This window comes from Leptodactylus fuscus, chromosome 1, assembly GCF_031893055.1.
Source record: "Leptodactylus fuscus isolate aLepFus1 chromosome 1, aLepFus1.hap2, whole genome shotgun sequence".
NCBI lineage: Eukaryota > Metazoa > Chordata > Amphibia > Anura > Leptodactylidae > Leptodactylus > Leptodactylus fuscus.
This window is the reverse complement of record NC_134265.1, coordinates 82,949,482-82,962,026: the sequence shown is the minus strand read 5'-3', so window position 1 is coordinate 82,962,026 and position 12,545 is coordinate 82,949,482. Positions and strand designations below refer to the sequence as shown.

Sequence of the window (12,545 nt, the reverse complement as noted above, 5' to 3'; positions counted from 1 at the left end):
CCAGCACTGAACCCTGAGGTACACCACTTATAATAGAGGACCCAGCACTGAACCCTGAGGTACACCACTTATAACAGCGGATCCAGCAATGATCCCTGGGGTACAACATTTACAACAGAGGACCAGCCTGAGCTGCAGTCATTGACCACAATTCTCTGGATATGATATTTTCAGTTCAATTACAAACTATATTTTCCAAGCCATTGAACTTGATTTTACCTATTAAATGTCTATGAGGAACAGTTTCAAAAGCCTTTGCAAGGTCCAGGACCATGATATCCACACCTCCTCTATCCACACTTCTACTTACCTCTTCATAAAAACAAATCAGGTTAGTTTCACAACTTCTGTCCTTAGTAAAACCATGTTGTCTATTACTTATAACATTACGTATAGTCACATACTCTTGTATATAGTTGCTTAAGAACCCATCATTTTCCGTACAATGAATGTTCAGCTCATCGGTCTGTAATTACCTGGAGAACACCTAAAGTCCGTCTGCTTCACCCCAAGTGTGAGAAGGAGCGCTATCGCAGGTCCTTCCTTCCAACCATGATCAGGCTGTATAATCTACATCAAACCAAGCGTAGATCACTCCGCGCAGAGAACTAATGATTATGATGATGACCATGAAGTCTTCCTCTTTCTCTTCTGTTTTTCCTTAGCTGCTTTGGACTCCTAGTATATCTTCTCTTCTCAGCATACGCGTTCCTACGTCTGTATTATATTACTGTGTATTATCCTGTATCTGTATTACTATGCTGCTGTAACATGCTGAAATTTCCCCAATGTGGGACTATTAAAGGATTATCTTATCTTAAAGCCTTTTTGAAAATAGTCACCATATTTGTCTTGCACTAGTCTCTTGGCATTGTACCAGTCACTAGAGAAGCCCTAAAAATTAAGAACAGGAATACAACAATGACAGGACTGAGTTATTTAAGTACTCGTGGTTGCAATCTATCTGGACCCGGAGCCTTGCTCATGTTTAATTTGACTTGGACCATTTTGTATTTAGTGTATTAATTACTGTGTTACCATTATTGGTGACACCTACATCACTACTGTTCTTTTGTATATACAGATCTAAAAGAACTCATTTAGTAGCTCTGCTTTTTTAATACTATGGCACATAAAGCACCTGCAGGTCTGTACTATGGGAATGGTATGACCTTATATCTTGCCATATATGGTTCATGATTTGGCATTCCATAGTTGTGGACCATAACTGTGAAATATTTTTTCTGTTTTAATGTGGCAGTAATATGTCAGACACGAAACCCAGTTGTAGCCTCAAAGAAAATCTATTTCATGATGTATCTTATTTTGTTTTAACAATATAGTTTTTATTGTGGAAGAAATACAAAAATATCTTAATAAAGGCTTGAATTTTTTTTGTTTTGATTTTTTTTATGACAAGAGCATTAAAAGAACAGGGTACCACGCTTCCTCAAACCGGCTGAAGTACAAACAGTGTCCTCCATCTTGCAACACAATAACTGCTGTATATACACACAATGAGCTAACACAATAAAACGCACTCATACAACATATTATTTCCACATTTCTATACAATGAGATCACAGGTATGGCTTCATTGCATCCTTGTGTTGAAGGTTATATGATCTACTGTATAAAACAAGGATGCATACTGTTTAAGGCTTGCAGTATGACACAGGTATACAGTGCATCCTTCTTATTGCTGTATAACACTAATGGTGTGACATTCAACCTATTTATTCCACCCAGGGCAACAAGCTTCTATGGGCTTTTGTTCCGAGACCCCAATATCAATGTTCCATTATTCTAGATACCTTCTGGGTCATTGTAACATTGTTCTAGTATCATCAGTATGACATATGTCCTAGGACACTCTGAACCAAACAACACCCAAGAGAATTTATGTTACTATTGTAGGACCCCAAAGACAGAATTTGTGAGATGTGCTTCAGATCCCAAGCCAAAGGATGGTTTCCGCCGCCTTTGAGCACATATCATTATGGAATTTACGAAACATGAAAGTAGTTAGTTATTCAGCTACCTTTCCTATATTATTGCTTTTATTACAAACCTGAAACAAATGTATTTCATACAAAACAATTACAACCATCAATTTACAGTGAAAGCAAAACAAATTATTCCCATGGGAAAGCAAAGAGCTGAAATAAGTGATAAAAGGAAATGGAAACATATCATAAAAGGTATCTCCATCCAAATGGACATTTTTGCTTTGGATAAAATATGAGGTGATTCAAGTTATTAACAAGGTTGTCAAGATTAGAAAATCATGACTGCTTTAAAACAGAAATGTAAGGAGAAATATAGGTTGTCTTTAAGGGTTGGCCAGACTAGATGTAGAATAGACTCATCCTAACCCACTTTTGCCTACACACATGAGTCCATTTCAGTTCAATCGATAGTCACAATATTGTAGTCAGCGACTGGTCACCAAAAACTCTGTTTCTATCATTATTATAGTCTGCATTAAACATTGTGTAGGCCTTTTGACTAAGCATACATAATAGAAAATAACAGCAATGGCAATAACTCCATGAAATGACATAAAACTATGTTATCAGCACCTTTAAAGGTATTGCTACAATATGTTCCAGATTGCTGGAGACACCTTATCAATTTGTGGCTGTCCTTAATTCTTTTTCATATACCTTTTTATACTTATCCAACAAACTCAGAACATAGACAGTAGATGATAAAGCTGGGTATGTCCCAATTTTAAGAGTCCTTCAAGTTTTTTTAAGTTACAAAAAAAAGAAAGACACGCTGTCACCAAAAACTTGACCCTGAAGGTATAGTTGTGTGTATATATGTATGTATGTATGTATGTATATTTAAAATTCATTCAGGATATTTAAATTGGTTGGAGAATCCCCATTACCTCCCATTAAACTGTCTATTAATGCAAACAAAACTGAACAAAAAAATACAAACAAAGCTTTTTGTATTGAAAAACAGAAAAAAGGTTAAAAGGATAATAACATTAAAAAGCTATGCAAAAGACCAGCTTAAGCATAAAGCATAAAATCTAATTTCACTATAAAAGAAGAAAATAAAATAGAAGGTAACTTAAGTATGCACAGGAATTCGGTTTCTTAGCATAAAAATCATCTACACATGGTACTGTAAAGCATCTGCTATAATACAACACATATGATCATCTTTAGAAAAAAAAAATTAAAAAAGGAACTAAGGCCCGGTTCACATCTCCGTTCGGGTTTCCCCAAGTGGTCTCCCTGAATGGAAACCTACATAAAAAAGCAGTTAACCATAATGGGGTCCGGGCGGTTTCCGGTTGGTTCCTGCTCAAAAAATGCAGAGAGAAAAGTGCTACTTGCAGGACTTTTCTCTCCGTATATTTCATGTGGATAGGGGAACGGAATGGCCCGAACGTAGATGTGAACCGGGCCTAAGATTTATAACACTGGTCTTGTACAATACTCTGCAAAATCGCTACACAACCATAGGAGAAATAGCTGGAAATAGTTGCTGATATGCACCGTGCATAATGCAGTAAAAAGACATCCAAATATGTGCAGAAACATTTGGCAATGACAATAGTTTCTCAAGTCCTCAAAGGTAATGGCAAAGCACAATTTCTTACAGGTTACTAGGTTTCTCATTACGACCTATTACATTAATTCCAATGTACTTTTTGTAGCTATAAATTGGATGAAAGCCCATTCAGTCCATAAAGTCAATATCCTACTCAATGACACCAAGAGTATTTTAAGTTTTCTTCTTGTGTTCCAAAACTATATTTTGTGAAGTCCTCATTTTTACAATTTGCAGTTGTTTACCCAGCAATTACCCAGAATTACCCAGCAATTTTGTGGGTTCTACGAATATTTCTAAAAATACAAGCTATGTTTATAAACAAAATCCTGGTCCACAAAATGACTTCCTAAAAGGTAATTTATACAGTATGCAGTATGTAATCATACACACCAACATGCCAATTTGCAAATGTAAATGAATTTGTGTGGTGTTAATGGCTTTTGGGGGCTTTTTATAGGTACAGTGACAATGAAACAATAAGGCTTTGCCTGGTCCTACAGCTTAGCCTTTTTTGCAATGGTCTGTAGATTGATACAGGTATGAGGGATCAGACCTTCATTGATCATACATTGATACCCTATCCTATAGTTAGACCATAAATGTAGAAGTAAAAAAAAACCTGTAAACATGTAATCGTCAAACATTGTATGTGCCATAGGGTGTGCAAGATGGCGTGTAGAATTGGGAAGGACCATGTCGTTGACTTGTTGACAGCTAGAATGCTTGATCAATCATTGTACATAACTAGGAACCTGCAAATTAGTTACTTTTCAGTCTATCTTTATCTAAATTCATAGCAGGAAACTGAAAGCTACCATACAGGGTTGAGCCGATCTTGAGATTTCAGGATCGATTTCAAAATCCGATTTCCGATAATTTTCCAGCCGATCCCAATCGTGAAATTTAATCGATCGACGATCGGGATCCGATCTTTTCCGATCCTGATCGCTCAACCCTACTATAATATTAAGATGGTCACAGTTATCCTTCAATATATCCTACCGTGGCCACCAATTTTAGTCTTGTTCAACTAAAGCGTCAAGCATAATTTGTGAAGGGTTCACTACGAAGCATAAATAAAGCCCACATTGGAACTACCATACATTAATAAAATGTTGTAGGCATCTCCTTAGGGCAGGGTTTATACATATGTACACACAAACACAGCCACACACCTATTAAACCCTGCTTAATGTTTCATGTAGTGGTTTTACATGTGGTTTTCAAATTTCCATTCATATTTGTGTTGCATCCATACAACATCTCTAACATACTAATACACAGTACTATAATACAAACACTCACTGACTTGTGTAACACAGCCAGGTCAGTGCAAATTAAAGAACAATCTCCAAAATGTATTTTTGTCATCGGGAAATTAGAGTTGATCAAAAAGAATCCATGGAATGAAAGTCCTCCAGCTTGTGTCCGTATAGAGTTGTTAGTGGTATGTATATCAAAGACTGGAAATCTTTTCTATTGTTATACAGCATATTGGTGAGCTTAATAAACAGCCCTTGTACATGTTCAAGTCAGCATTGCTTCTTCATCCGCATCATCAGTACGTTTGTCCTTTGCTTGGCAAACAATGTTTCCAGCTTTTCTGGTGCAGTCATGCAATGCAGAGGACAGCAGTCTTGCTGGATATCAGTCTAGTAAACTGAAGCATACGTTTTTGCAGCAGTCAAACTTAGTATGCTGTGGTTTTATTGACTGCTACTATCATTCACTGGTTGTCTCATTCTTATTAGATGAAGTGCTGTCCCGGACAGGAAGGAGATCATAGTGACAGGGAATGTGACTGTTCTTTGGAAGATCATAGAGATCTTGGCTGGCTTTACAGTTGCTGTTAAATCCTCCTTGGGCAAGGCTCACAGTGGGTTCTAAAAGAAAGAAAACATGGTTCTGTTATTAACAGGATTTAGTCTAGGTTTGCCCAAATTTCTTCATGAGAACCATTAACATTTAGCAAATCCATTAACAAAAGCTAGATTTTATCCCAATGTAAACCCAGTAATTTTCGGGTCTCTTAGTTGAAAAAGTTAAACAAAAAGGGGAAAAAAAAAAAAAAAACTCCTGCAGTTGTCCCCATGGTCTTGTTTACTCGTCCAACTGTGATGACTTCATATACTTCTCATGCCATACATGTAAACATCATTGCCGAGGCTGAGGACCATGACTGCCTGAACATGTATGATATATTGCCATGTGACACAGCACAATAAAAACAAATCAATTAGGATGGGGATTTATGAGGGCAGGGTTGTGCTATCATTCAAAATGGCAATAAGAAAACTGCAAATATGTGAAATTAATATACATTTCAGAGTAACTTTGCAAAGTATTGTTATTAAATATTTATTTTGAACCCCTGCAAAGAAAATTATAAGTGATATATATGGATAGGTTATTTTAATGAAGCTGCTAGTCAGGGACAAATGCTGCTGCCTATGCTGAGCTTTCCCTCTGCTTCTTTCACTGAAGATCCAGCAGAAGCTGTACTGTATTCTACTGGGCATGCATGAATAACACAAACCTCAGACCTCATCTAGGAAACATTGTTTAAATAACAATACATACTCGAAAATGCATGTTCAGTTTACATGTTGTTTTCTGTATTGATGGCCAACTCCCTTATTTTTATATTTTGGACAATCCCTTTAAAGGGATTCCTTCACCAGAAACCAGCATATCAACCAGTTAAGGTAATCTGAATGAGTGTTTTTCCCTTGTATACTGATACCTCTGTTGTTGAGATACCACTGTTTTGTCAATATGCAAATGATCTCTTTGGATCGGTGAGGGCAATGTTGCTTACCTCCTTGGTGCAATGACAGTGCTCTTGTTACTGCAAATAGCTTAAAATTGACAAAAACAGCAAATACCTCACCACCTGAATTAATCAAAATATAGGTCTGAGTTGATATCCTGGGTTCTGGTGACAGACTCCCTTTAAAGTTAGTGGTGGTTACTTTGTTTAATAAGATAAAATCTACGTCTACATATTCGGTGTAGCCTGCTCGGGGAGCAGTATATCAACCAGGGACAGAAATAGACTTGACAGGCTGATCAGAGGGGCCAGCTCTGTCCTGGACCCAGTACAGGTGGTGGGTGACAGAAGGATAATGTCCATGGTTATCTCCATGTGGAAGAATAAATCCCACCCCATGTATGAGACCTTGACGACACTTGGTCACTTACAGTGCTGCCGACTGCTTCACCCCATGTGTGAGAAGGAGAGCTATTGGAAGTCCTTTCTCCCAACTGTGATCAGGCTACACAGTCTACATCAGACCAAGTGAAGATCGCTCCACACAGTGAACTAAATGATCCTGAAGTCTTCCTTCTTTCTTCTCTTCCTTAGCTGCTATGGACTCCATAATAAATCTTCCTTTCTCAGCAAATGTGTGTCTACTTCTTTAATATATTACTGTTTCATTATCCTGTATCTGTATTATTATGCTACTGTAATATACTGAAATTTCCCCACAGCATTGATCTAATCATATGAACATTTTTCTCTAAATAAAATATGGAGGAGATACAGTATGCTAGTCAAAAATGCTTTAAAGGGGTACTCTCATCTCATTGATCTTATCTAAACTGCTAGCTTATGTAAATTCAGATTTTCTAAATACATTACTTTAGCAAAGCTGCTTCATTTGCATGCTGTTGAGATTATTCCTCCCATTATTCCTTCCATTGTTCCAAGATGAATGACATGACTTACTGCTCTCTGGAGGGGAGGGGCTGAGTTCTCAAGATCAAATTTGCTTTCAGAGCTGTTATCTCCATCTCTTACAGGTCACCTAATTACATTTTGCTAATAAAGGATCTGACATGGGTTGAATGCAATCCCACTCTCTGTCCTGGGTTCTGGCAGTATGAAAGGTTTTTTTTCTCTCCAGACCTGTGTAATGTAATATACACTTACTGTGCATATTTGATCTACATTTATGTCAAATTTCTAAAAATCACAATAAATAATCTGTCATACTAAATGCAATATCTTTGGTACTTTATAGTGTCCTATTCATCAAACAATCAAAACCCTCCCAGCATCTTGTTGAAAAATACAGTGAAAACGATACATCAGGCAAACTGCCGAGAGAGATGGAGATTAGAGATGAGTGAGTACTATTCAAAACTCCCATTTCGAATAGCACACACCCATAGGAATGAATGGATGCAAAGTCTGCGTGCCGGCCGCTTCCATTCATTCCTATGGGTGCGTGCTATTCGAAACGGCCATTTCGAATAGTACTCGCTCATCTCTAATGGAGATGAGAAAACCTCTTAAATTCAACTCTACAAGGCAAACAAGCATGAACATTGTCAGCTAATCATGTATTTCTATAGGTGCTAGGAATTACTGTGATCAAGAACAAAAAAACTTCAGTCCTTGCATTACGTAGCAAGTGGAACTATAAACTATGCCTAAATAAAAATGCTGCACTTCTCCATCTAGCAGGTAGTCACCTTGCTGTCAGATTGACTGTTATGGTATTTTTTAAAACTAGGACAGCAAATAGAGAGATCAGTCGCTTGTATTATCTAGTGATGTGTTTAATTTGTAAAATAAAATGTCGCTCATAAAAGACAACAAGCATGATCCAAAAAAAAAAAAGAAAAAGAACATTCCAGATACATGCACACTAAGAAGCGTCAACCAAAAGTGCCTTACCATTTTAGGTGGCCTTGAAAAATAACGTGCTGCAATAAAAAGCAACAACAATGTAACTATCTAAAATAATTGCTGGCCATCTAGCCCCTAAAATATTAATCTATGGCGTGACACAGAAGATCAATACCATAGAAACATTCTAGTCCGATGTTAAAGGGATTTTCAGAATGAGAATACTGATGACCTATCCTTAAGAAAGACCATCTGTTGGGGGACAGAATCTTGGCTGTCCACCAATCAGCTATTTAATGGGGTAAGCATGTATTCTTTATAATGAAAGGAGAATAAGCTGCTGCCATATTCGTCTGTTGTAATCCAATTTTCCAATCCTTCTCTCCTCCAACATCAGTTACAAAGAAGTGAGGCCCTCATACACATTATATGGTTCGCCCAATATTTAAGCAATGTTTATGGCCACTTGGAATGTGTTACCAAGTCCTTAACCAGAACAGTAAAGAAATGATAATAAATATTATTATATTTTTCTAGAAATGAAATTCCGTAACTCCATTCATGCAAGAGAATCTGAAAATATTTAAAGAAAAGTAAAACTATGAATTGAAAGAACACTTACCGACTTCATACACATTCTTGGTGGCCAGGCTGGTATTACTTATCTCGGCATAGGCTGAGTCTCGACGTGCTGGTGATTTCATCTCCACATATCCACACTCGGTGTGTTTTGGTAGAAGAACTGGTGGATCCTTGATGGTTGCATATGGATTTTCAGTACTGCTCAAGGAACAGCTGCTAATGCTATATGCAGAACTCTTCAGAAGACCTGGAAAAGACATAAACCACACAAGTTCAGAAAAGTGTTCTTGATAAATAGTGTGTTATGTTGTAACAGAATCTTTTCTTTCCTTTATGGATGTATATTGCCTGGAAATATCAGATATTTGTATTTCATGTTATTTCAACCTACAGCAGCTTTGAAGACACATTACTACATTCCGCTCAGTGTAGGTTTTTCAGGGTAATAGTTTACACAAGTAGGGCTATTAGGTTCAAATGAGCTATCTAAAAATCAGATGTTTTCCCTAAATGAAAAAGCAATCGAATGCAGAATTCACAATGTATCTCACTGAAACGAGTCTTACGATAAATTCTTGTAGTTTTCCATTGCAGCTATTGGCTACACATTCTTTTCAGTTAAAATGCAGCTGGGTTTCACTGTCCAGTAATAGCCTGTGGGGCATTTCTACAGCAATGTGTGCACCTAGACTCATAACAGTCTTACTTTAGATTCACACCTGAACTTTATTGGGTTTCCATTCTTCGAGTCCGCTTGGAGACCCGAAAACAGAAACCTAATCCTTTTAAAAAGCGGTTACCCACAGAAACCCACTGACCTCATAGACTATAATGGGGTCTGCCCAGTTTCCACCTGAAAAATGCAGAGAGAAAAGTCCTGCTTGCATTTTTCAAATGGATACGGGGATGGAATTCCTGAACGGAATCCAAGATTTGGTGTGAACCCAGCTTTAGGCTGAGGCTTAGATAGGGTTCACACTAACATTGGTGTCCACTCAGAAGGTGTCCCGTTTTTTTTTTTTTTTTTTTTTTTTTTAAAACGGACACCTATAATAACAGACACAAACAGATAGGAACTGTTAGCTATCAGTTACTGTCCGTTATATGTCCGTTGCCCGTAGACCTCAGTGTTAAAAAAAAAAAAGATGGACAGTTACTGTTGGTTTTTTTTAAATGGACAGAAAAGTCCTGCATGTAGGATTTTTTTTGTCCACTTGAAAAAAATGGACATGGTCAAAAAACTGCAGCAAAATCTGCAACAAAAAACTGTGTCTCTGCAAAGTAGGGCCTCAGCCTTAAATTGGTTCATGATAAAAATCTGATTGCACTTAAGAAAGTCTGGTATCTCAGCTCTAAGGTCTTATTCACACAACATTGACATTTTTGATAGATCTTATAGCTGTTAAAAATGGCCTTTATTTTTCATCCATTCAATTTTTCCACTATTGATGACCAAGTAACATCCATTTTACATGAGTTTTCAACTGTCAGTAAAAAAATAAACAGAGGAATTTCATTGGTCTTTCTTTACTGACCCAACTCAATGATCTGTTTTATAATGGATGTCATACTCTTTTCATGACCTCATAGCATAGGGTGAAATAGTAGAGTCTGTTCATTTGCTTTCAAATCTAAGTGTAAGTTTACATGACAAATTTTGAGGCTGGACTGCCAAGCAAAATACCCTACAGAAATCATCCTGCTGACGCCAGAAAGATTTCCTACTAAATTAAATTCAGTGGGAAGATTCCCCACAAAAAATTCTGCGAAGCTTCCCCAAATTTCCAAGTCTTAGGATTCAGGTATACTACAAATGTAAAATTCAGTGTGTAGGGTGCATAGAGCTCATATAGAATGCATATTATTACCATGCTCATTCAGATATCCTCCTTGCTTCCAGTCTGCTGGCAGAGTTCCTGTATAATCAATAGTGTGTGATCTCTTTCCAGGATCCAAACTCTTAAGGTTTACAAAGAGCTGGCTGCTTTTGGACTGCATAAAAAGAAGAAAATGAATATATAATATTTTATTGCAAATTAATTACGTTACTCCACTATTACCACCTCCTCTAATATGAAGGCAGACTATGGGGGATGTAATCCTAATATATAATTAAAAGGTGATGATAAGTTCATTCAATCCATCAATAACATCATTAGAGTTATATTTTTCTTGAACTCTACTTAGTATTATTGCTTCAGCCTCAAGTATTTGTGAAAGACTTAATTAACAGACCAAAGAGAAATGTCAAATAATGAAATGGTGTTATTGATCTATTGATGGAAAAATCCTTTGAGGATAATCCCCTCCAGTCCTATTAATATGCACTTAAGCTTAAAAAATCAGAGACAAAATTGTGTTGCTAAAAAAAAAATCAATGTTTTATTTTTATGTTGGATATTAGGCCCATCCACAGCTTCAAGCGATAGCTTAGCCTTCAGAAGTCAACTGAGAATTTGAAGATTTGAAGACAGCAGGTCAATAGGATCAATAGAACAGGAGACATTGTAGAAAATGTAGTAGAAAGTTAGATGGTCCCAAACTAGAGGGCAGTATTGATGGAATCTCCGGTGGTTGGTTCAGTTCACACCGGGATAGCAGACGTACCTATAATAGTGTGTGGTGCAATTCATATAAGTGTAGGCCCATGTGGCATGAACTATATGGCCAACAACACAAACAAGGAGACCATTGGAGAAATTGATATCCAATGGTGTTCTCGTCTGTCTTATCTACAGGATTGTGGACTGTACAGACGAATATAATAAAAATCATGTTTGTTTCCTGATGATTTTTTTTTTTTATCTGTAAGTGTGAATCTGGCCCTGTGATAACATTACATCATTTATATGTGCACTATCATTTATAACATTTTTACAATCTTCCAATACAAGCAAGTAGAATATATATGAACATACAAGCAAATCATAAAATGGGGGATAGTTGACAAATTCTGATTTAATAACCATGAAGATTAGATTGCGGTGCCTTACCTTAGGAACAACCATTCTGTCCATGTTGTTGACATGAGGTCCTGTAGTGCACTGACTCAATGTGTGGTAACTTGGGTTAGAGAAGTACTGGCTGTTAGGATTCCCTCCATTATTATGTGGAAGAGTGTCTGTCAAAGAAATATTCTTTTAATTCAGTAATTATTTCCAGTCCTGTCTAACCAAAACCATCTGTATTACGCTAGAGTTGCAATAATGTTCAGTTTTCCATTCTACTGGTCCACTTGGGAAAAACTAAAAACTATCATGCTTACAAAATGGTTACCTGTGAAAACCCGCTGACCCTGTAGGCTAGAATAGAGTCCGCCGGGTTTCAGCTTGAAAAATGCAGAGAGAAAAGTCCTGCAAGCAGGACTTTTCTCTCAGCTTTTTTAAATGGGTTCGGGAACGTAAACCCCGAACATATAGCAAGCACTAGTGTGCACCTAACCTTAGAGTCGTATGGTGAATAGCAGTTTGATGCAACAGCGCCACGCTCATTGCTCAAGAACACTCATTTGAATATTGAGATATAAATTAGGACGGTGTTTCAGAGGTTAGCACTGATGTCTTGCATCGCTGGAGTGCTCGGATTGAAGAACAACATCTCCAAAAGACATACTGATATGGAATTAAGAATGCGAGCCTGCTTGGTATAGTGTTGTCACTATCTCTACAAAGTGTTGTGGAATATGATAGTGCTATATAAGTAGAAAAACTAAATAAAATAAAGTAAATCATGAGGGAAAAATCATTGTATTCAG

The 12,545-nt window shown here is 37.1% G+C and overlaps 1 protein-coding gene across 2 annotated transcripts in view; it reads right to left on the bottom strand.

Moving 5' to 3' along the window:
- Positions 1 to 3,085: 3,085 nt before the first annotated feature.
- Positions 3,086 to 12,545, bottom strand: part of MEGF10 (multiple EGF like domains 10) — a 78,342-nt gene continuing 68,882 nt past the window's right edge. Inside the window, exons 21-25 of one of the 2 annotated variants that reach the window (XM_075272294.1) lie at positions 11,785 to 11,912; positions 10,660 to 10,783; positions 8,832 to 9,038; positions 8,258 to 8,286; positions 5,315 to 5,456 (exon numbers count right to left, since the gene is read on the bottom strand). In XM_075272294.1, the coding sequence (XP_075128395.1) occupies positions 5,445 to 5,456; positions 8,258 to 8,286; positions 8,832 to 9,038; positions 10,660 to 10,783; positions 11,785 to 11,912 (500 nt within the window). In that variant the 3' untranslated portion in view covers positions 5,315 to 5,444. Of the gene's footprint in view, positions 5,457 to 8,257; positions 8,287 to 8,831; positions 9,039 to 10,659; positions 10,784 to 11,784; positions 11,913 to 12,545 lie in introns of both variants that reach the window. The other variant, XM_075272293.1, reaches the window with a different exon arrangement.